The sequence below is a fragment of the Diabrotica virgifera genome, chromosome 5 (assembly GCF_917563875.1).
Source record: "Diabrotica virgifera virgifera chromosome 5, PGI_DIABVI_V3a".
NCBI classification, from domain to species: domain Eukaryota; kingdom Metazoa; phylum Arthropoda; class Insecta; order Coleoptera; family Chrysomelidae; genus Diabrotica; species Diabrotica virgifera.
Window position 1 is genome coordinate 256,434,726 of NC_065447.1, and position 26,082 is coordinate 256,460,807.

The window sequence follows — 26,082 nt, forward strand, 5'->3', positions numbered from 1 at the left end:
TTAAAGCAATAAATAAATCGTCAGTTTGTCAGAAAAACTTCAACACCCCCTATCTCGGAAACGATGCATTTGTGGACATACGTTTTTCTCGTAAAGCAAACTGACTTTATTTTGTCATGCACAATTACTCCTTAAAGTTTGCCATTTAAAAACACACTTTGTCTATGAAAAACATGGCTAGTTTTTAAAGTCCTTAACTTTTTTATTATCCAACATAAACGAATTAATGAAAAAACTGAATGTTGAGAAGGAATGAGGCTATGAGCTATGTTGAGATGCTAGAATATTCCACGGGGTGATGCGAACTTTGAGAAAAAACACAGTTTGATTCATACACTAGGTTTGCAATAAAAATTATGTGTGTACCGACAATATTACTACAGGGATATTGCTAAAGAATAAGGCGCTAATGTTACGAAAAAATCACTTAAATCGGACAAGAGGTTTATAAAATACAAACCATCAAAAATAACCCATTTTTAAGGTGGTTGATTAATTTTGGTCCAGAGTGTACATATACAGGGTGTTTGGTAAAGAATGGGCCATAGCTTAACCTTAGATTCCTGAGGTTAAAATAGGTCGATATAAGCTAACTTACCTTAGTACATAAGTTGATAATAATCTACATACAAGGTGATAAAGTTAAACTTTTATTTTATTTATTCTTGAATATTTCCTAACAGGCATGGGATAATAACACGAAATTCGGTAAGCAGGGGTTTTTCGGGACAATAAATCTAAATTTGCCACCAAAAATGATATATTATCCAGAGGGCGCCACATACGCCTTTCAGCGCTCATTTAATAGATTCAATTGTTTTATTTCTCACTCTACATACCTTTTGAATCAACACTTTTATTCTCTTAACATTTATACTTAAAAAAGGTTACTATATTCATCTCGTTAAACTCAACCGTTTTCGAGATAAACATTTTCGATAAGCATTTTAAGTCTGCGAGGCAATATAATTTTTTGCATAATATTGTAGTTAAAGACGAAAAATAACTTAAAACCATAAAATTTTTTTAAAAACGTATTGCAATTTCTTCAAATGGAATTTGCGATGCACTGACATAAAAATGAAAACTGGCACAATTATTATGGTTTCAAGTTGGTTTTTCGGGTGTAACTACAACGATATTATGGAAAAAATTATGTTGTATCGCAGAGTTCAAATGCGTCTATCTCAAAAACAGTTGAGTTTAGCGAGATGAATGTAGTATACCTTTTTTAAGCAAAAATATTCAGAAAATAAAAGTTTTGATTCAAAAAGTATGTACAGTTGGGGAAAAAAAAATTGAACGTATTAAATTGGCGCTGAAAGACGTACGTAGCGCCCTCTGGGTAATACATCATTTTTGGTAGCAAATTTAGTTTTCTCATCCGAAAAAACTCCCGCTTGCCAAATTTTGTGTCATTATCCTATGCCTGTCAGGAAATATTCAACAATAAATATAATAAAAGATTAAATTTGACACCCTGTATTTCGGTTGTTATTATCAACTTTCGTACTAAGGTAAGTTAGCTTAAATCGACCTATTTTAAGCTCAGAAATCTAAGTTTAAGCTATGACCCAATCTTTACCAAACACCCTGTATTCAAATTTATTAATTTTGTAAAGCAAACAAATTAAGTACCTAGTTTGTCAGTTTGTTTACATATAGAGAACTGTCAAAGCGTATGCATTTGACTCGACATTGGTCACTGCGAGTGTGCCACCTTTATCGCGAATGCCATATCGCGATTCTATTGGTTAAAAATCTGTATCGTAATGAAAATCTGTATCATAATGAAGTTCATTATGATCCAGGTAGTGAAATCATAATTGACATAATATATTGTATGACAATAGAAAAAGTAGTTGTATAGTATAGTGGCTTTAATATATTTTTTAAATAAATAAAAATGCAGTGTTTTTTGTGTAAACATTTAAGTGCCCAAACAAAAGATTTTAAAGGTATCCAGGATAAAGTAAAAGAATTCTCTAATAAAACGTGGTTGTCATGTACTACATCTTTGAAAGCCCGTCAACAACATCAGCATCAATGGAATGATGTTGAATTGCCAGAAAATTGGGATAATAATGAAATAGGATATCATTCACAATGTTATAAAAAATTTATTGTTAAAAAACAATTTCTTCTTCCTGAAAGGTAAGAATTTTTATCATATTTTCTTTAAATTGTTAATTGCAATATTATTTTGTAATTAAATTTTTTTCTATTTTTCTTTTTCACATTTCGTGTATACCTAAATGCTTATTCTGGTATAATTTATTTTATATTAAGGTATAACTTTATAGAATGTTAATATACATGTGTGTTCAATCAGAGATGTGTACCTCTGGTTCAACTATGAAAGTATATTAATTTATAAAATTTGTTAAAAAATATAGCAAATTTGTATGTTTATTAAATAATATTTTAAATGTTTTAAAGAAAATTCAAGAACGCGTATTTGTTTAGATGGGGTTTATGCAAAATATTCAAAGTGATTAATTTTGTTTGGGATTTATATAAAATATTAAAAGTGATAATAATAAGCAAATGATATTAATTTTGAAGACACGCTTGGTTGGGGCGGCACGGACTGAACGTAGAAAACGTCTGACGAAAAAGTATTACACAGTGAGGACGTTTGAGTTGGAATAAATTCATTTTCTCGAGAACTGGAGACTGGAGAAAAATCCTGAAATAGGTCGATTTTTATTTGTAAATTATAATTTTTTGGCATATATCTCATATTAGTGACGTCATCTATCTGGGCGTGATGACGTAATCGATGATTTTTTTAATGAGAATAGGGGTGGTGTGATAGCTCATTCGAAAGGTTATTCATTGCTCTATTCACTAAGATAAACATTAACATAATTATTTATACAGAGTGCACAATGTTTTTTTAATTAAATTAAATCACACAATAAAAATAATAATATGTAATTTATTTCATTCAAAATACATTTTACTATTGTTAGAAAAAACGCAAAAACATTTATATCACAAAAAAACATTGTTTCTCGCTTAAACTAGATGTTCAAACTCCCAAGTGGCAGGTGGGTGGTAGCTTTAACATTGACTATAAGAGAAAATCAATGTTTTTTTTCAAATTAACATTTTTTTCGGTTTTGTGACAGCAGTAAAACGTATTTTGCATTAAATAAATTACGTACATTCTTCTTTTTGTCTCAATTAATTTAATTCACAACATTTTTTGGGCATCCTGTATAAATAAGTTTATATTAGTGAATAGAGAATTGAAAAACCTTTCGACTGAGCTATCACACAACCCCTATGCGTATAATGTATTATATAATTTACAGTGTGGCGACGTGGAAACTACACATGGACTTTTTATTATAGATAGAATATAATGAGGAATCCTATGTCTAGTTTGAACAAAAAAAATACACTCGCTTCTTGTCTTCTATAAAATCCTGAAGACACCATCTGTGACCTTTCGTCAGATAAAATAAAGGTTCAGCACGTGTAGCACGAATCAAGCGGAAGTAAAGGTATTGTTTTTAAAACAATGTTTGAATTAATGTCACTTTATAATAAACAATTATAATTCGGATTTATTGGAAATTGCAATTTTTTGTTTAAATATTCTTCTTCTGCTGTTAAAAACAAATCTAACTAATTTTGAATTTCGAAATTCCGATAATATTTGATTATTTCAAATGAATTAATTAATTTTTTTTTCAGTTCATTTTATTTGTTAAAATTAAATAACCAATTAAATGCTACACGTTTTGTGTTATAATTTAGTTGTTTATTGCTATGATTCAAAAAACCCTGGATAATTTTCAGCAATTTTTCTTTTCTCTTATCTTTGTTTTTTGATTATACATAAAATTTTCAATTAACAGTTTAATAAAGTTCAAATGTTAACCATAAATACCTATCGGTCATTAATCGGTTAATTTGTTGCTAAAATCTGATAATTTATTTATTCCAAGACGAAAAATAATGTAAAGGGCCATAACTTTTTGAAAAAAATCGCAGTACTTAATTTAAGTTGAATTCTCTTTTTGAATACCTATATTTTCATATAAAATTAAAAACAATCTAAAAAAATTTTTATAACCCTTTTTTATTGCTTTAAAAATGTTGTTAAATTTTCTTTATAAATAGGGGCTGAGATAGCCATTTTTTTTAAATCGCTGCCACTTTGTTCAACAATTAAAAAATGAAACTGGCGGCATTCAAAAAAAACAAGCTATTTTTTATCAAGAAATAAATATAGTATACGTTTTTTCGAGCAACGGCATGCCGAGATATTGGCATGGTGGTGGGGAAATTCTCCCTCCGGCTGATGTGACTCACAAAAAATTGAAGGCTATTTTTGCAATAACAATTCAACGAAATTAAACTTATAAACGCTCAAATTAAAGGTTAATCGATGTAGATTCTCGTGATATGCGGCTTTAATCAAAAACGTGCATTTTGGACCCTGTTAGAAAAAAGTGTTATAAAAATATAAAAACCAAAAATTTGGGCGTTGCATTTTATGCAGGGTATCTTCTGACATCGCCCTTTATAACCCAGCATAGGTTTCATAAATTCCCGAATTAAAGCATAAAATGACCTCTGATATTCCCCATACATAAAATGTATTAAGTAACTTTTCACAGTATACATGGTGCATATTTGCATATACATTAGGGTGGTCGTTATTTCCCAAATTTAAACGTTTCCTTTTCCTAAGCCTTACATCGATAGCTTACCCCCCAAAAATAAGATTTCAGCTGTTTTCTCCGAATGAACCGATTTTAATAAATCTTATAATGTTATATTTTGTTTACTTATATGTCTTGTTTCATAAAATACTATAAATTGACCAAAAAAGCCGTAGGTATACAAAGTATTGAAGAAAAAAAATTAAAAAGTACGCCACTTTTATTTTTTCTCATACATTTTTTATGTTCATTAAGGTATCAGAAAAAAGGAAAAATCTTTAATTCAATGTAATATTTCATATTGTTAGTTTAAATTCATATTGTTCTTATTTCCAAAAAAAAAATAAAATAAAAGTCAAGTATTTTGAAGTACTATTAAGATCACATTTTTAATTAAACAAAAAGAAACATAAGTTTCAAAACATTAGATACTTCAATATTATTTGGTTTTTTAAGTTTGTTTTAATTAACATGTTTACATGATACTTTTTTTTAAGTGAGACTCCCTCAACATCAGTGGGTGCAACAATTTCGTCTGTTGATGAAGCAGATAACTTGAAAACAAATTCTTCAAATTTATCCACTTCATGGTTGGTTTGGTATGTTTTTTATTTATATACATATTTATATAAATGTTACGTAATAAAATTATATTGCAGTGAAGCAGCAGTGTCATATTTATCGACTGAAGATTATTCGACTAACTCGTCTTTTTCATCGGCAGCAATTAATTTGGAACCAGTTAATGTTTCTGTTAAGTGAGTATTTTTTAATTATTAAATCTTATTTTTTAACAATTTTTTGTACATTAAATTTTTATGTAATAATATTTTGTTTTAATTACAATTGTAATTTTAGATGTACAAGACAACAATTATCGAGAGATGAAGATGACATTGAAAATGCAGATGAAATGGAGGTGGATAATGACATTGTTGATGATAGTATCGTTGAAAATGAACAAAAATGTCAAGAAAAATGTTTTTTTTGTGGAAACATAAGTATTAAATGGAAAGGACGCAAATTATATTGTAGCCAAACAAAACATAAAATCAGATTTTTTGATAGAATTCGAAGCTACGCAACTGAAATGAATGATGTAGAAATGCTAATGTCAATTCACGAAGAAGTAAATAATGAAAATATTATGTTATTCTATCATCAAAGATGCAGTTTAAAATATTTTTCAAATTTTAAAGCTTATACAAACAAACCACCTACAACTATTTGGACAGATACACGTGGTTACAACGAGATTGCTCGTAAACAGTTGATTCAGTATATTGAAAAGGAAGTTGTAAGCGAATCAAAAATTTTCTCTGTCACTTATTTGCAAGATATATACATTTTATTTTTGCAAGAAGTCTATGAGTCTGAAGGAAAAGACTTCCCTGAAAACCTGATAACGACTAATACTCTAAGACAATATATGGAAATACATCTGAAAAAAAAAATTAAGTTTGAATATTTTTCAAAGAAATGGTTTGTTATGTCAGTGAATACGGATTTAGAAAATATCAATGATGATGAAATCCTTGACATAATTTTTGAGCAAGAATGTCGTGAATTTGCAATTAAATATAGAAAAAAAATCTTGCAAATTAAAAAAAAGCCTTTACCAGATTTTCTTGACGCTGAAGCTCTAAATAAGGGTGAATGCGACATTCCAAATTGGCTGAATGTGTTCTGGAAAACGGCATTGAGTGGAACTAAAGTAGAGACCGAAAGAATCGAAAGATTAACCGCGTGCTTGGCATCCGATTCGATTTATTCCATTACCAAAGGTAATATAAAGCCTCGTAAACAAATTATTTTTGGTATGTCAATGAAAAGTCTTACTGGCAATGTAAAGGTAATGGAAATATTAAATAGGTGCGGTTATTCAATCAGCTATTCAGGTTTAGCGGAATTAGAATCTTCTGCAGCTTACTCGTGCATTGCGAATGGACAAACGTGTCCTTCGGGCATAATTCCGACTTCTTCCTTAGCATGTGGAGTCGCTTGGGATAATTATGATAGATTCGTTGAAACACAATCAGGCAAAAATACACTTCATGATACAGTTGGAATCGCTTATCAGGATATTCCTGCAGCTAACCATTTGATTGCTCAGGAATCCCATAACAGCTCAAACGTTCAGGAACAAAATTTAGCACTGAATCTTCGAAATAAAAGTAATCGAAGAAAAAGATCTTTTGAGTCGTTTGAAACTGAAAATTTACCACCAACGAAACAAAAACGTCCTGAATTTATCTCAAATAATAAAGAATCTGCGAGCACTAATCCAACTACTACTGTAAGTTTAGAATCTACGAACACTGATCCACCTACTAGTAACGAAGAATTATTTATAAATGAAGATAATACCCAAGGCGTAGAAACATCTTCAACTTCAGATAACGAAAAGTGCGTTTTACTTTTCAAACAAATAAACTTTTGTTGGATTTTTTCCCACAAACTTCATCTACAGAATGTACCTATGTGGGTAGGATACAATGCAAAGATTTCTAACGATAATTCAACTATTCAAAAAATAGATTATTTGACCCAAATCAATGATTCTCCTACAGATCCACGAGTCATAAAAGAAACAATGCGTCTTAGCTTAAAAATTGCTTCTGAGTGTGGAAAAAAATACTTCAATGTTACTTATGATTTGGCCATTGCTAAAATAGCTTTAAAAATTCAATCAGCTGAAGAAGAATTCAAAAATCTATTTATTCATTTAGGATCATTTCACATTATGCTATCGTTTTTTAAAGCTGTAGGCAAATTCATTAATGGATGTGGTTTAACAAACATGCTTGTTGATGCCGAAGTTTTAGCGAATGGATCTATAAATACATTTCTTACTGGTAAACATTTTAATCGCTGCTGTAAAATTCATCCAATAATTTCACTTGCACTTCAACTATTGCACGTAGAATTTTTTTTAGAAAATAAACAGTATGATTTAGAAACAATTAAAACCTACTTAAAACATTACTCAGAAAATGAAAATGAAAATCCAGTGATAAATAATGAATTATGTCACAAAATTTTTGAAGATTATGCACAATTTAAGAAAGATACTTTACAAGGGAACCATGGAAAGACACCTCAAATTTTTATGATGTACATACAATTGATAGATTATTACCTAATGCTTGAATTTAGTATCCGAACTGCTAATTTTGACATTTACAAATATGTCTTGGAAAAAATGACAAACATTTTTTTCGCTTTCAATCATCAAAATTATGCCAGATACTTAACCATATATTTAAACAAATTAGAAAAGATTGAAGAAACTCATCCTGGTTTGATACAAGAGTACGGAGATTGCTTCTTTGGCATAAGAAGGACCACAAAGCCATTTTCAAGAAACCCCATCGACATAACACTAGAACAGACTATAAATGCACATGCTGCTTCTAGATCATCAGGCATTATAAATATGACAAATTCTGTGGGTGCTCGGCAAAAATGGGCTATTACCCATTCACTGCGTACTAACATGATTTCGAAATTAATGGATTTCTGCAATTTGTATTCAAAGGATGATATAACCAAAGATTTAAGGAAATCTTCTATCTGTCACAGCAATAAAAATGTTGAAAATTTGTTAACTATAATACAGCAATGTACGAATCCTTTTTCAAGCAATTTATCTCAAGAGAATTTGTACAATATATCTTCAGGGCAATCAGTATCTGAAGATATTTACACATTCTTATCTAATATTGAAACTACAGGAGAGCTGCAACGAATTAAATTTATTACTGAATCTCAAATAGACCCAGAAAGGTTTGACAAGGCTATTTTAAAAAACACTGTTGTTAATTTTGCTTCAAAATGTGTCAAAAAAGTAAAAATTAATGGAAAAGTCAAAGAAGTTACCATTCAAAGAGACATTTTTGGAAGATTATTGTATGCGTCGCTGCAAAGCCATATAGATCTAAAAGAAGCGTTGAAATATCCGCTGACGCCTATTCCATTTTCTTTATGCCACTCTGACGGATCTATTTGTAAAACCCAAAAATCAGTGATTTTCGAGGAGTTGAAGTCATATCAGGTAAACCTTTTTAAGAAATAAGTATAGTAAAATCTGCCATATCCGGATCAATGTGGCGACAGACCGATCCGGATATGAAAAAATCCGGATATCAAAACCACTTCTTTTATAGTCTCTGAAACGTTTTCTCCTTCATATATTTCAGTAATCAGCGCTGTCAATAACGTTCGTCGATGGACACGTTTTATAGATTCTACAATACATTATTTCGCCATATTTTAGTTCTTTTGGGTCGGTTGCATTGTCCAACAGCAGGACTGCCTTTCTCCGGGGATTTTGGTAGATACGGACGGCAGAACCACCTGGATATGGGGAGGTCCGGATATGAGCGGGTACGGATGTGGCAGGTTGTACTGTATTTAAAAAAATTAAAATTAATATAAATGTTTAATAAAATCAATTATTAACAATAAACTTTTTAATTTACCAGGAAGAGAATGGCAATCCTCCGAAAGCCGATATCCATATCTACGATGGCTTCTATTTGCTCCACACATTGAAAAATGTACCTAATACATACGGGAAAATTTCAATGTATATTTTTAAGCTGTTGGTATCAGATAAAAAAGAAGTCCACATTATATTTGACAAATTCAACGATCCAAGTATAAAAGATTATGAACACCGCCAAAGAGGAGAGGATGATACCGTTCATAGCGTGCATAAAAACAATAAGCGACCCTCTGATTTTGGGAAACTGTTAAGAAGTAAAAATTTCAAAGAAAGTTTCGTTGAATTTTTAATCGATGATTGGACTGATGATTGTTTTGTTATTTTATGCCAAGATAAAATAGTCAAGTTAAGTTATGGAACTTCCTGTTACTCTTACCAAGTACATGAAAATCATATTAAAAAAACTACAGATTACAACTTATGTTGCTTTCACGAAGAAGCAGATACCAAGATTATGTACCACATATGCCAACTGCCTAATAATTACAACGTTGAAGTCCATTGCACTGACTCGGATATACCAGTAATTATTCTTGCAAATATGAAATATTTAAAAGCAGATATTCAAATTACGGTAAATATGTGTTCGAACAAAAAAAGAGAGTATTTGAATATGAATAAAATTTACCAAGGATTAGGTGACAAATTAGCAAGAGCCCTAACCGTTTGTCACATATTTACGGGTAATGATTTTAATCCAGCTTTTTACAGAAAAGGGAAAAAAAGACCATTTGCCATACTAAAAAAAAAACAATCGTATCAAGATGCTTTTATGCAGCTACTAGAAACGGTGCCGAAATATTTGGATACAGAACACGAAGTATTTAAATCTATTGAAGAGTATGTATGCCAAATATATAGTTTAAATACAAAAAATGATATCGATAAAGGCAGATTCGAAGTATTTGAAAGAAAATATAAAAATAAAAATGAAAATGACAAAATTTGGAGAAAAAACCTAAAAGGGTTCGACGCATCAAATCTTCCACCAACCAAAAAAGAGTTATTGCAACATATAAAACGAACCATTTATATCAGTAACGTGTGGTGCAATGCTCACCTGAGGCGACCTACAGACCTTGATATTCAAGAGTGCGGGTGGTTAAATATCGATGGCAGCTTTGAGTTTTTTTGGTTCGATGGCGAGCAGTGTCCCACATTCCGAGAGATAGCTGCTCATTCAGGTAATATATTTATAATTACATTAAAAATTTAATCTATTACGCTGATATTAAGGTTTTTCTCTGTATGTCTGCTTTTCTGCTTTTTTATATTTTAAAATTTGATATTTTAAAGAATTTTAAAATTAAACCATTTTTATTTAAAAAATCGAAACAATTACTTGCATTAAGTCCATTTTACTTAACTTTTAACTACACGCGGTGGCGTATTTTGAACGCCAGATATAAGAATTCTACTGAAAATATATTTAAAAAATTAATTTTTGACCTAGTTTATCTATCTAACCTATCACTGGAATGTGCTTTACAATTGGTTTTAGTTTCGTTGGAATCGGCGTTCTGAGAAAGCCGTAATTACCAGTTTATTATTTGTTGTTTATGGTGGTGTACAAAATACGCCATGATTGCAGTAATGTACGTAATTCTTTCAATAATTGTTTTTTAGTCATTATGGCACAAAATATATTTTTCTTTATAAACAAAACTTTTTCTCATGTAAAAAAATCATGTTTCAAAAAATTTTATATTAATAATTTTATTTTTGATTAGGTTCCAGCTTGAAATCCCAATTGACTTACTGAGAAGGAACTCAAAGCATTCGCTAATGCCGATTAAGGTTAATAACAAACAACTAAGTGTATTTAAAAAAAAATAAACAAAACCGTTGCTTTTAAGTGGTGCCAAGCCAAAAAGTACGCCACGCGTGTACTTATGTTATGACATGATGCGCGAGTAGTTAAAGGGAAAAATGCTTTAGTTTAATAAGTCTAACAGTTTTCATTACTTTTTTTTTTAATAAAATGTTTCATTTATTAGTTTCCACTTCTGATGATCAGGATGAGGGGGAGCCGTCTTCCGATGAGAGTGAAGATGAACAAAATTTGTACCTATCTGAAGATTCAGAATTTGAAGATAACGATAATTAATCAACAATTTATGTATTTTTAAGAATTATTTGTTACATAATATTTGATGTTTTTTTCATTGTATATGTATACAAGAATAAAAAAACTGCTAAACGCCGTAAAAATGAGTGGCGCATACAATATTCCAGCTACAAATGAACTGATATAAATATTACGTGGCGCAAGAATGTATTTTCATTTTGATCGAAAATAAAATTCTAGTTTTATTTTAAAAGATGTTTCCATAATCATGCTCATTTGTAGCTGGAATATTGTATGCGCCACTTATTTTTACAGCGTTTAGCAATTTTTTTATTCTTGTATCAGGAGTTTTTCAAAGTTATTTATAAATTAAATGTATGAATTTAAATGTATTGTTTCTCGATTCCACGTTTAGTCAAGGGCGGATCTGTTTTGAGATAGACGTTGAGAGGTAACTCAAATTTTTTTGCAGAAATTGCTTGAAAATAAATCAAATAATATTATTTGAGTTATCTTCCCTCTCAAAAAGGTCCGGAACATTGTTTAAATAATCAAAATGTCAAGAATTGAAGGAAAAATTCGATTTTTTTCTTCGTTTTTGATTATAACTTTAAAAGTATTCATTTCCGAGAAAAGTTGTACTGACATAAAAGTTGCGTAATTCAATTTACTACAATATAGAATTGGTTAAAAATTTAAAAAATAGTCACCCTAGTTGCAAAATAGCAATAATTGCGAAAAAACCATACAAAAACAAGTATTCGCATTTTACGTTTTTCAACCATTTATGCTACACTTAGGACCTTCATATTTCATCCAGAAAAACTTTATGATACAGTAAAACAATACTGTAAATTTCATTAAGATCGGTTCAATAGATTTTGCAAAATAAATTTTGCAATATTGCTGTCGGAAAAAAAATTCATTAATTCAAAATGTTACAGGACTGAAAATAAAGCAGATAGCAAGTTGAATTTTTTTTTCCTTATAGAAGTGTACTGTACCTTTCATTTGCAATTTTCAAAATTAAAATCGATTAATTACCACGGCGTCAGAAAATTTTTGAAATAAACAATAATTTTTGGTGCTACGCGCAGGACAGCGGTGTTTGATTCACACAGGTTGATTTCCACCAAAATTTCTTCCAATCTTTATCTAATATATTATTTTCTTACTCTATATTTTATTGTATTTTAATTTTTTAATTCCACAAAAATCAAACTTATTTTATTATTGTTTGTGAAATATTGTTTAAACAATTGCATATGTTTAAAAATAATAAACTTTTATTATTTAAGTTAAAATATATGAACAAAGAAAGTTTTTGCTAATAAAAGTGTTATTTCAAAGGATAGAGTATGTGTTTTTATTTTGCAATAAACAAATTTATTTATTTATATCGAAATGTCATAATAATTAAAATGTATCAATCATTATCAAAGGTCATTGGAATGCCCAATCAGAGCAACCTATCCGCTGACCTGCGCGTAGCACCAATAATTAATGTTTATTTAAAAAAATTCCTGACGCCGTGGTGTTAAGCGATTTTAATTTTGCAAAATTGCAAATGAAAGGTATAGTACACTTCTATACGCAAAAAAAAATTTCAACTTGCTATCTGCTTTATTTTCAGTCCTGTAACATTTTGAAAAAATGAATTTTTTTTATGAAACTGGATTGCAAATTTTATTTTGCAAAATCTATTGAACCGATCTTAATGAAATTTACAGTGTTGTTTTACTGTATCATAAAATTTTTCAGGGTGAAATATGGAGGTCTTAAGTGTAGCATAAATGGTTGAAAAACGTAAAATGCGAATACTTGTTTTTGTATGTTTTTTTTCATAATTATTGCTATTTTGCAACAAGGGTGACTATTTCTTAAATTTTTAACCAATTCTATATTGTAGGAAATTTAATTACGCAACTTTTATGTCACTACAACTTTTCTCGGAAATGAATACTTTTAAAGTTATAATCAAAAACGAAGAAAAAAATCGAATTTTTCCTTCAATTCTTGACATTTTGATTATTTAAACAATGTTCCGGACCTTTTTGAGAGGGAGGATAACTCAAATATTATTATTTGATTTATTTTCAAGCAATTTCTGCAAAAAAATTTGAGTCACCTCTCAACGTCCAAATGTACTAATATTTTTACAGATGCGCCCTGGTCTAGTTAAGATAAATGGTCGTCTTTCTACCATTATCTCTCAAATGATCTAGTGTCCATCGAATATACACTATACGAAATAGAATAAAAAAATATTGGAATGACCGGTAAATGAACTTGATTGCTCTATTAAATTTAGCGTCGCAACCACTACAACTAGTGTATTTTCGGTTTTCCTGTCTCTCCTTGAACCCAAGATATATACCCCCAAAAAATATGCCGTTTTGTACCTACCAAGTCCTATAGCTGGCTTATGGGTGGTCGAAAGTCACAAGCTATACCGGTTCTGAATCGGTCCTGACCCCCTCTTGAAACATAGAAAAGAAATTCAGATCGGTATAACTTTTCCACAAACATGCACACATACAAAACATTTTTCCCTTTTTAAATAGAAATTGAATAAAATTTCTGAGATCGGTAACTTTTGAATGGTATATACAATTTTCAAAATGACAATGGGATAAGACAGGGAGATTCCCTGAGTCCTCTGTTGTTCAACCTGATCATGGACGAAATAATAAAAAAAGTAAGAACAAAAAAAGAATACCAAATGGGAGAAAAACCACTTAAAATAATCTGCTATGCAGACGACGCAATACTAATCTCTCAAAGTGAAGATGATTTACAACGTATGCTGCACGAATTTAATATAACCGCTAGAAAATTTAACATGTAAATTTCCCTAAAAAAGACTAAATGCATGGTTATAACAGCAGATCTAATAAGGTGTAAATTAGAGCTGGAGGGTCAAATAATAGAACAAGTCATGGAGTTTAAATATCTAGGCATCACACTATGCAGCTACGGAAAGCTCGAAACAAAAGTGGAAGATCAGGTGAATAAAGCAAACAGAGCCGCAGGTTGCCTGAATGAAACAATATAGAGAAATAAAAACACCAGAAAAGAAGTGAAAGGCAGAATTTACAAAAGAGTCATCAGACCAATAATGACATACGCGGCAGAAACACAACCTGATACAGAAAGGACAAAAAGAATGCTATAGAAACAGCAGAGATGAAAACATTGCCAAAAATCGATGGTAAGACGCTGTGGGATAGAGTTAGAAGTGCAGATATATGAAGGAGATGCAAGGTGGACAACATTAATAACTGGGTGAAACAGAGGTGTAACCAGGATGATCCTAAGGGGGAGTTACGTCTACTTGAAGGTCTCTGGGGGTATGGAATAATAATTGTGTTAAGCGTATAGAGCTCAAAGTACATCCAAAATGGGGGTTATAACCCCCAAAACCACCCCCTGGTTACGCCTATGGGGTGAAAAGCAGAAGAGTAGAATGGAACGACCACATAAGCCGAATGACAACAAATAGAGTAGTAAGGACGGTCAGAGAAGGTTCCCCAATAGGAAGACGATCAGTGGGAAGACCACGAAAAAGGTGGAATGACAACTTACTGGAGGCACATTGAAAAACAGACATAGTAATGTCTATATAAAAGAAAGAAGAAGAAGAAGAAGAAGAAGAAGAAGAAGAGAAGAATTTTCAAAATTAAACATGCTTTGGAAAGGTAATGTTCAGTACTATAAGAAGCTGTAAAGTCGGACTTAAATTTTCGAAATTTTTGGAAGTTTTGGGGACGAGAACGAAAAACAGACTCTAAATGGGACGTAAAATCCACACCCTTGGACCAAAATGGATGGTTGACATATATCTCTTTGCCTATATTTTAAGATTGGATTTGGCCCAATTTTTTCAATTCAGTCACATTTAGAAAATCGAAAATTTCTTGTATAATATAGTGTCGCATGTACGGGAACAGCCGTTCTCTGGGATATAAAAAAATAATAAGCATCAAGGAGACCAAAGCGAACTATAAACAATTTTTCTCGGTTAGATCTACATAGATCAAACTGAAAATTTGTAGAAATACACCTTATAATATTTATAAGGACGTAACGTAGAGAACATTCCTTCTTCTTCTTTCTCATAATCCTTAGTGCCCTTCAGGGCGTCGGATGTCGGGTTCCGCCTTGTAGAGAACATTCTAAAATTTTAAAAAAAATTTCCGAAATTTTCCCTCTTGTCGGAAAATCTTTTTGGAAAATTTTGTGTATAATTCTTTGTCATGCCCTTTTAATTGTAGTACTTAGCGTGTGTACCAATTTTTAGCTAAATCGATTCAAAAGTAACCGAGAAACACTGTTTTAAATTTTTTTTTTTGATAATACCTCTTCGTCGATAGCCTAAAAGAATTAAGATTTCTGTTAGTTTGCCCCAACATTTTTGTCAGACAATTATATTTTTTGTTTAAGAATATAATTACTTGTAACCTACTACTTTTGTCGGAAAAATGGTTGTAAAGATAAGGGATGCACGAACCCAGCATAATTTGAAAGTATACTTTACTAATAAAAATAAATTTTTTGTCCGACTGTCGAGTTGCCCCAATATTTTTGTCCGACACTTTCATTTTTTGATTAAGAATATAATTACTTATAACCTACTAATGTTGTCGGAAAAATGGTTTTAAAGGTAAGGGTTGCACGAACCCAGTAAGGTTTAAAAGACAGTTTATTAATAAAAATTAAATTTTTTGTCCGACTTTGGGTTTGACTCAATATTTTTGTCGGACACTTAGATTTTTTGATTTGGAATATAACTACTTATAACCTGATACTTGTGTCGGAAATTTTTTTTTATTTCGAGAAAAAAAACTACAGAACGATGTTTGTCGTTGTTCAAGGAGTATGTACACAAATTATCAGATCACAATTTTTCTAAAATTTTCCCTCTTGTCGGAAAATTTTTTAAGAAAATTTTGGGTTCCGATCTACGTCATACCCTTTTAAATGCTTTACTTAGTGTGTGTACTAATTTTCAGCTAAATCGATTCAAAAGTAACCGAGAAACACTGTTTTAAAATTTTTTTTTGATAATACCTCCTCGTCGATAGCCTAAAAGAATTAGGTTTTCTGTTCGTTTGCCCCAACATTTTTGTCAGACAATTATATTTTTTGTTTAAAAATATAATTACTTGTAACCTACTACTTTTGTCGGAAAAATGGTTGTAAAGATAAGGGATGCACGAAGCCAGCATAATTTGAAAGTATACTTTACTAATAAAAATAAATTTTTTGTCCGACTGTCGAGTTGCCCCAATATTTTTGTCCGACACTTTGATTTTTTGATTAAGAATATAATTACTTATAACCTACTAATGTTGTCGGAAAAATGGTTTTAAAGGTAAGGGTTGCACGAACCCAGTAAGGTTTAAAAGACAGTTTATTAATAAAAATTAAATTTTTTGTCCGACTTTGGATTTGACCCAATATTTTTGTCGGACACTTAGATTTTTTGATTTGGAATATAACTACTTATAACCTGATACTTGTGTCGGAAATTTTTTTTTATTTCGAGAAAAAAAACTACAGAACGATGTTTGTCGTTGTTCAAGGAGTATGTACACAAATTATCAGATCACAATTTTTCTAAAATTTTCCCTCTTGTCGGAAATTTTTTTAAGAAAATTTTGGGTTCCGATCTACGTCATACCCTTTTAAATGCTTTACTTAGTGTGTGTACCAATTTTCAGCTAAATCGATTCAAAAGTAACCGAGAAACACTGTTTTAAAATTTTTTTTTTGATAATACCTCCTCGTCGATAGCCTAAAAGAATTAGGTTTTCTGTTCTTTTGCCCCAACATTTTTGTCAGACAATTATATTTTTTGTTTAAGAATATAATTACTTGTAACCTACTACTTTTGTCGGAAAAATGGTTGTAAAGATAAGGGATGCACGAAGCCAGCATAATTTGAAAGTATACTTTACTAATAAAAATAAATTTTTTGTCCGACTGTAGAGTTGCCCCAATATTTTTGTCCGAGACATTGATTTTTTGATTAAGAATATAATTACTTATAACCTACTAATGTTGTCTGAAAAATGGTTTTAAAGGTAAGGGTTGCACGAACCCAGTAAGGTTTAAAAGACAGTTTATTAATAAAAATTAAATTTTTTGTCCGACTTTGGATTTGACCCAATATTTTTGTCGGACACTTAGATTTTTTGATTTGGAATATAACTACTTATAACCTGATAATTGTGTCGGAAATTTTTTTTTATTTCGAGAAAAAAAACTACAGAACGATGTTTGTCGTTGTTCAAGGAGTATGTACACAAATTATCAGATCACAATTTTTCTAAAATTTTCCCTCTTGTTGGAAAATTTTTTAAGAAAATTTTGGGTTCCGATCTACGTCATACCCTTTTAAATGCTTTACTTAGTGTGTGTACCAATTTTCAGCTAAATCGATTCAAAAGTAACCGAGAAACACTGTTTTAAAATTTTTTTTTGATAATACCTCCTCGTCGATAGCCTAAAAGAATTAAGTTTTCTGTTCGTTTGCCTCAACATTTTGGTCAGACAATTATATTTTTTGTTTAAGAATATAATTACTTGTAACCTACTACTTTTGTCGGAAAAATGGTTGTAAAGATAAGGGATGCACGAACCCAGCATAATTTGAAAGTATACTTTACTAATAAAAATAAATTTTTTGTCCGACTGTCGAGTTGCCCCAATATTTTTGTCCGACACTTTGATTTTTTGATTAAGAATATAATTACTTATAACCTACTAATGTTGTCGGAAAAATGGTTTTAAAGGTAAGGGTTGCACGAACCCAGTAAGGTTTAAAAGACAGTTTATTAATAAAAATTAAATTTTTTGTCAGACTTTGGATTTGACCCAAAATTTTTGTCGGACACTTAGATTTTTTGATTTGGAATATAACTACTTATAACCTGATACTTGTGTCGGAAATTTTTTTTTATTTCGAGAAAAAAAAACTACAGAACGATGTTTGTCGTTGTTCAAGGAGTATGTACACAAATTATCAGATCACAATTTTTCTAAAATTTTCCCTCTTGTCGGAAAATTTTTTAAGAAAATTTTGGGTTCCGATCAACGTCATACCCTTTTAAATGCTTTACTTAGTGTGTGTACCAATTTTCAGCTAAATCGATTCAAAAGTAACCGAGAAACACTGTTTTAAAATTTTTTTTTGATAATACCTCCTCGTCGATAGCCTAAAAGAATTAGGTTTTCTGTTCGTTTGCCCCAACATTTTTGTCAGACAATTATATTTTTTGTTTAAGAATATAATTACTTGTAACCTACTACTTTTGTCGGAAAAATGGTTGTAAAGATAAGGGATGCACGAAGCCAGCATAATTTGAAAGTATATTTTACTAATAAAAATAATTTTTTTGTCCGACTGTCGAGTTGCCCCAATATTTTTGTCCGACACTTTGATTTTTTGATTAAGAATATAATTAGTTATAACCTACTAATGTTGTCGGAAATATGGTTTTAAAGGTAAGGGTTGCACGAACCCAGTAAAGTTTAAAAGACAGTTTAATAATAAAAATTAAATTTTTTGTCCGACTTTGGATTTGACCCAATATTTTTGTCGGACACTTAGATTTTTTGATTTGGAATATAACTACTTATAACCTGATACTCGTGTCGGAAATTTTTTTCTATTTCGAAAAAAAAAACTACAGAACGATGTTTGTCGTTGTTCAAGGAGTAAGTACACAAATTATCAGATCACAATTTTTCTAAAATTTTCCCTATTGTCGGAAAATTTTTTAAGAAAATTTTGGGTTCCGATCTACGTCATACCCTTTTAAATGATTTACTTAGTGTGTGTACCAATTTTCAGCTAAATCAATTCAAAAGTAACCGAGAAACACTGTTTTAAAATTTTTTTTTGATAATACCTCCTCGTCGATAGCCTAAAAGAATTAGGTTTTCTGTTCGTTTGCCCCAACATTTTTGTCAGACAATTATATTTTTTGTTTAAGAATATAATTACTTGTAACCCACTACTTTTGTCGGAAAAATGTTTGTAAAGATAAGGGATGCACGCAGCCAGCATAATTTGAAAGTATACTTTACTAATAAAAATAAATTTTTTGTCCGACTGTCGAGTTGCCCCAATATTTTTGTCCGAGACTTTGATTTTTTGATTAAGAATATAATTACTTATAACCTACTAATGTTGTCGGAAAAATGGTTTTAAAGGTAAGGGTTGCACGAACCCAGTAATGTTTAAAAGACAGTTTATTAATAAAAATTAAATTTTTTGTCCGACTTTGGATTTGACCCAATATTTTTGTCGGACACTTAGATTTTTTGATTTGGAATATAACTACTTATAACCTGATACTTGTGTCGGAAATTTATTTTTTATTTCGAGAAAAAAAACTACAGAACGATGTTTGTCGTTGTTCAAGGGGGATGTACACAAATTATCAGATCACAATTTTTCTAAAATTTTCCCTCTTGTCGGAAAATTTTTTAAGAAAATTTTTTGTTCCGATCTACGTCATACCCTTTTAAATGCTTTACTTAGTGTGTACCAATTTTCAGCTAAATCGATTCAAAAGTAACCGAGAAACACTGTTTTAAAATTTTTTTTTGATAATACCTCCTCGTCTATAGCCTAAAACGATTAGGTATTCTGTTCGTTTGCCCCAACATTTTTGTCAGACAATTATATTTTTTGGTTAAGAATATAATTACTTGTAACCTACTACTTTTGTCGGAAAAATGGTTGTAAAGATAAGGGATGCACGAAGCCAGAATAATTTGAAAGTATATTTTACTAATAAAAATAAATTTTTTGTCCGACTGTCGAGTTGCCCCAATATTTTTGTCCGACACTTTGATTTTTTGATTAAGAATATAATTACTTATAACCTACTAATGTTGTCGGAAAAATGGTTTTAAAGGTAAGGGTTGCACGAACCCAGTAAGGTTTAAAAGACAGTTTATTAATAAAAATTAAATTTTTTGTCCGACTTTGGATTTGACCCAATATTTTTGTCGGACACTTAGATTTTTTGATTTGGAATATAACTACTTATAACCTGATACTTGTGTCGGAAATTTTTTTTTATTTCGAGAAAAAAAACTACAGAACGATGTTTGTCGTTTTTCAAGGAATATGTACACAAATTATCAGATCACAATTTTTCTAAAATTTTCCCTCTTGTCCGAAATTTTTTTGGGAAAATTTTGGGTACAGCTCTACGTCATACCCTTTTAAATGTTTTACTTAGTGTGTGTACCAATTTTCAGCTAAATCGATTCAAAAATAACCGAAAAAATCTGTTTTAAAATATTTTTGGATAATACCTCCTCGTCCATAGCCTAAAAGAATTAAGTTTCCTGTTCGTTTGCCCCAACATTTTTGTCAGACAATTACATTTTTTGTTTAAGAGTATAATTACTTGTATCCTACTACTTTTGTCGGAAAAATGGTTGTAAAGATAAGGGATGCACGAACCCAGAATAGTTTAAAAGTATAGTTTATTAATAAAAATTAAATTTTTTGTCCGACTTTGGATGTGCCCCACTATTTATGTCGGGCCCTTAGATTTTTTGATTTGAAATATAGCTACTTATAACCTGATACATGCGCTGAAAATTTTTTTTTAATTCGAGAAAAAAAATACAGAACGATGTTTGTCGTTGTTCAAGGAGTATGTACACACATTATCAGATCACAATTTTTCTAAAATTTTCCCTCTTGTCGGAAAATTTTTTAAGAAAATTTTGGGTTCCGATCTGCGTCATACCCTTTTAAATGCTTTACTTAGTGTGTGTACCAATTTTCAGCTAAATCGATTCAAAAGTAACCGAGAAACACTGTTTTAAATTTTTTTTTTGATAATACCTCCTCGTCGATAGCCTAAAAGAATTAAGTTTTCTGTTCGTTTGCCCCAACATTTTTGTCAGACAATTACATTTTTTGTTTAAGAATATAATTACTTGTAACCTACTACTTTTGTCGGAAAAATGGTTGTAAAGATAAGGGATGCACGAACCCAGCATAATTTGAAAGTATACTTTACTAATAAAAATTAAATTTTTTGTCCGACTGTCGAGTTGCCCCAATATTTTTGTCCGACACTTTGATTTTTTGATTAAGAATATAATTACTTATAACCTACTAATGTTGTCGGAAAAATGGTTGTAAATAAAAAAATTTCAGGAAATTGACATCTTCGGCGCGTCCGACTGCGCATATGCCCCGTGAAAATTGTCCGACAAGGTTACCACATTATTGTAAAAAGGTTTTATGATAGATACCGTTAAAATTATCGATGTGGTAATAAATTTATTATTTTCATAAATTTGACATATTTAGCGTGTCCGACGCGTCATATGCCCCAATATTTTTGTCCGACAAAATTGTTTTCGTTGTTTATATGATAAAATCCATTGATTAAAATAGAATGACCAATGTGGTAATAAATTTTTTTCTTGCATAAAATTGACAACTTCGTCACCGCTTGACAGACAAACGCCCCACTACCATAATGCGCCAAGCTCAAAATTTGTCCGACTCCACCCAAATAACAAGTACAAAAAGTTTCAACGGTGTGGTCATAAATAATAATTGTATATGCGGGCCCAAGGCCTATAGGGAGTGCTCCTCGTAACATTCAACGTATCTTGGTTTGTTTATTTCTGCTGCACTACATCTTTATTGTGATTTTAGTATAGAATACTGTTGTTTACTTACTTAAGTGGCTTAATCAATTAACATACTCATATAGTTGTGTTTGTACAAGCATTAGGAATATGTCGCTAATGTAATGTGATATCAAAGGTTGAATATTTTAATTGATCGTTGATTCTAGGTAAATTAAAACAACAGAGTTTAAAAACGCTTGCTAATTATTTTTCACATAAATGCACAGATAAAGATTTTTCGATTTATTCAGATGGGTACATTTTTTTTAAATTTTTTAATGGCATGGACTTCATGTCATTCAGCCAGTCACAACATGAGTATTAGTGTCATGTGTAGTGTGTGTGTTGAGTAAATATCGTGTTACTTAGCAAAGTCGACGTCATTGTCTTTGCAAAGAGACGCTAATTGTATCCGAACGTCTGAGGTCCCTCCGGTGAGTACCGATCCCACAAGGACAGAAACTATATTCATTTATTAATTTATAATAAATGAAAAATTTCTGACCCTGGTGATATTCGAACCCACAACCTTTCGGATTTTTTAGATCCAAAGGCAGGCCAGATAGGTACATAAAAATATAATCTTCTTCTTGATGTAGGTACCTATCAGTGACGAATGTTGACGATCATCATGGCAATAGTTATCTTATCTACAACAGCGCCGATGTCGATAGTCTTGACTAACTAGATTTTTCCACTTTTTCCGGTCCTTCACTTGTAGTCCAAGTAATGAAGCTTAAAATAGAACAAAATCTCGTAATTTTAGCAGAATTTATCGATTTGTTTGAAAATTTGACAATAAGTAGTGGATAGTCCAGGGATTAAAATCTATATGATGCCGAAAGGCGCTTTTACCATGGAGGTGCTTGCCAACCCCATCTCGGGGCTGGAAATTTTTATTATATTTTGACCGCAAGAGTTGGTAAAAACATTCATTATAAGCAAAAAACGTTCTATATATTTTTTTTTAAAAATTAATAGTTTTCGATTTATTCGCTATCGAAAGTGTTAGTTTTATGTATATCGAAAAAATCAATTTAATCAGTTTTCTGCTTATAACTCAAAAAGTTTTTGTTTTATCAAAACAACTTTACTTAACAAAAATGTACCTTTTGAAACAATAAACAAAACCGTTTTTTTTTTATTTTCTTTAAGACCAATTAGGCTATTGATTATGTATTTTAGAAAGGAACTACAACGTTAACGGGGTTTTATTATTTCATATAGTCAATGGACCTCTAAATATGAAAAATCCGCGGAGTGCTACCATTTAAAGGGGTGCCTTTTTAAGAAAGGGGTAAATTAGTCCCTAGGCACAGGGCGAATTAGGGTGAGTTATATGCTCTTTTGGTACAAACATGTCTACAGGAAAATTGTTCCAGATTAAATTTACTATAGAAACATCAAATTTTAAAGTCAAAAATATTTTTTTTTACAAAAATATATTCAAAAGAAAAGCAAGAGAAAAACACGAAAGATAGCAATATTGTTTTTTGCCCCATAACTTTTTTCCACAGGGATATAGGTATAGGCATTGCTTCACAGAAAAAAATCTTTCATACTTCCTCTTTAACACGACGTTTGGTAGAAGGCTCTGTGAATTACAGTTTCCAAAATATGATTTTCTAAATTTCGCCACTCACAGCAATTTTGGCCCATTTTCCTTGTTATTTCTCAAACATTGCTCTGTAACGTTTTTCTACGTAGATTTATGTATATGCAATCTTACATTTAATAGGAATGAAAGTCAATTATCTTTAAAATGGTCTATTGTAAAAGGCTGTATGACTATTTTTAAGCAAGATGGTTGTTCAAAGTTTTATAGTTTTAATGATTTTTGATATATTTTACGATTATTTTTAAATTTCTGATTATAACTTTTTTTAATGTATATTTAGGTATATAAATTGTACAATAAAAAGGAAAGCTTATGTTCTTTACTTTAAAATGGTGTATTGTAAAAAATTCTAGGACGATTTTTAAATAAGATATGCTTATTCAAAATGTGACATATACACATGCAATAGGTCCCAGGTCCCACTAAGTTGGAACCATATGGAAAACTTTTTTATTATTAACTATACGAAAAAAATTATTCTTTACAAAATGCTCTCCATAGTCTAAAACCTAAGATCCAATCATCAGATATCAAATGTTATCAATAGTGTAAGCGGTATGTTAAAAAATGTGAAATTTCGCTCAAGAGTAAAGTACCTTTTACTTCACAATATCGAAAAGTGTTATTAAGAAAAGATATTCGGAATTAAAAACTATGTTATAATGTGCAATTATATTCTTCTACAAGTAATTGCAAAAAATAAAAAAAATTTAAATTTTTTCTCAAATTACGGATACCCTTGGATATCCTACGGATATCTTGTTTAAAAATAGTCCTATAATTTCTTTCAATACACCATTTTAAAGTAAAAAAAAATAATCTTTTTTTTATTTCACAATGTATATACCTAAATGTACAAGAAAGAAGTCATAATGAGAAATTTAAAAAATAAACATTAAAAATATCAAAAATCATTAAAAGTATAAAACCTTACAAAAGCATAACCTGCTTAAAAAGAGCCATACAACCTTATACAATAGACCATTTTAAAGGTAATTGACTTCTATTTTTACTAAATGTACATTGCATATACCTAGAAATGCGTAGAAAACATTACAGAACAATGTTTTGCGAAATAATGGGGAAAATGGCCCAAAAATGCTGTGAGCGGCGAACTTTAAAAAATCCTATTTCGGAAACTATAAATCCAGAGACTTTTACCAAACTTTATTTTAGTTAGGAAGGATGGAAGTTATTTTTCGCTGAAGCAATGCCTATACCTATATCCCTGTGGAAAAAAGTTATGGGTCAAAAAACAAAATTGCTTTCTTTCGTGTTTTTTTTCTTGTTTTTCTTTTGAATATATTTTTGTAAAAAAAATATTTTTGACCTTAAAATATGATATTTTGATAGCAAATACAACCTGAAACAATTTTCCTGTAGACGTGTTTGTATCAAAAGTGCATAGTACTCACCCTAATTCACCCTGTGCCTAGGGACTAATTCACTCCTTTCTCAAAACGCACCCATCTAAATGGTAGCACTCCGCGGTTTTTTCAAATACAGAGATCCATTGACCTTATGAGATAATAAAATCCCGTTAACGTTGTAGTTCCTTTTAGTTCTCTTATTTTGAACATAATCAATAGCCTAAATAGTAATCGAGTTATAACTTATTATATGTTGGCTCTTCTTCGTCAAATGCTAAATATTGTAGTTTCAAAGCCAAAGGACGGGAAAACTATGCATTTTTCAGGGATAACTTGTTGAAACTAATTTAAAGTATTTAAAAATATGTATCTCCAGAAATAAAAAAAATCTCTAGCTAAAAACTAGGTGACTTATAGTGAAAAGAATGTCAGTCCCTATTTTTTTCAGCAAAAAAGTGATCGTAAACAACCCCCTAATCACCACCCTCATAAAAATGTGTCATTGACCTGATTTGATTTTCTTGATTTATGTATTGTTAATAGGTTCTAGAAGTTTGATCAGCTTAGAATGATTAGTTTTTAAAAAAATGGAGTTAAAAGCGAATAACGAGTTTTTGTAGTTTGGTAAAAAAATGCTCTTCTTCAGAATAGAAAGATTAGCATTAGATATACGAAAAAATATTTAAATATGAAATTGTAGCTTATTAAATTCCCAAGAACTTGGTTTGCAAAAATTTTTTTACGTCAAAAATTGAATGAGCTATTGACAATTAAAACTTGTATTATCATGCAAAAACCACCTTTACCAACCCTTTCAATGCCACCTCTTTTTGTGACTGAGAATTTTAAAGGATTTAATATTAATAGCCTTATAGATCTTGTAAAAACCTACAAAATTCTTTTTTAACGAACTTTCCAAGATAAAAAATAAAAAATTTACGGTTAAAAAATCAATATATTTTTTTGAAAAAAAAAAGGAGAAATCCAATTGGAAGCATAATAATGTAAGTTAGCGGTGTTTTTAGTCACTGGCCTTATTTATTCTTCTTTATTTATGTATTATTAATAGATTCTAGAAGTTTGACTGGCTTAGAATGATTAGTTTTTAAAAAACAGAAGTTTAAAGCGAATAATGAATGTTTGCAATTTGATAAAAAATG

General features: G+C 30.4%; 2 protein-coding genes across 4 annotated transcripts in view; one reads left to right on the forward strand and one right to left on the reverse strand.

Moving 5' to 3' along the window:
- The window catches only part of LOC114326133 (fatty acid hydroxylase domain-containing protein 2), a 97,442-nt gene that overhangs the window by 36,763 nt on the left and 34,597 nt on the right, over nucleotides 1–26,082 (reverse strand). The gene's annotated exons all lie outside the window — the stretch shown is intronic.
- On the forward strand, nucleotides 1,527–11,635 carry LOC126885319 (uncharacterized). Its single transcript, XM_050651845.1, has 6 exons — nucleotides 1,527–2,154; nucleotides 5,177–5,278; nucleotides 5,339–5,437; nucleotides 5,538–8,733; nucleotides 9,164–10,370; nucleotides 11,184–11,635. The coding sequence occupies exons 1-6, from the start codon at nucleotides 1,907–1,909 to the stop codon at nucleotides 11,291–11,293; spliced, it is 4,962 nt and encodes a 1,653-aa protein (XP_050507802.1). The 5' UTR covers nucleotides 1,527–1,906; the 3' UTR covers nucleotides 11,294–11,635.

Coding starts and splice junctions, on each gene's coding strand:
- LOC126885319 (XM_050651845.1), top strand. CDS start 1,907: ATGCAGTGTTTTTTGTGTAAACATTTAAGTGCCCAAACAAAAGATTTT. Junction 5,438..5,537: donor CCAGTTAATGTTTCTGTTAA/GTGAGTATTTTT, acceptor TTGTAATTTTAG/ATGTACAAGACAACAATTAT. Junction 10,371..11,183: donor AGAGATAGCTGCTCATTCAG/GTAATATATTTA, acceptor TTCATTTATTAG/TTTCCACTTCTGATGATCAG.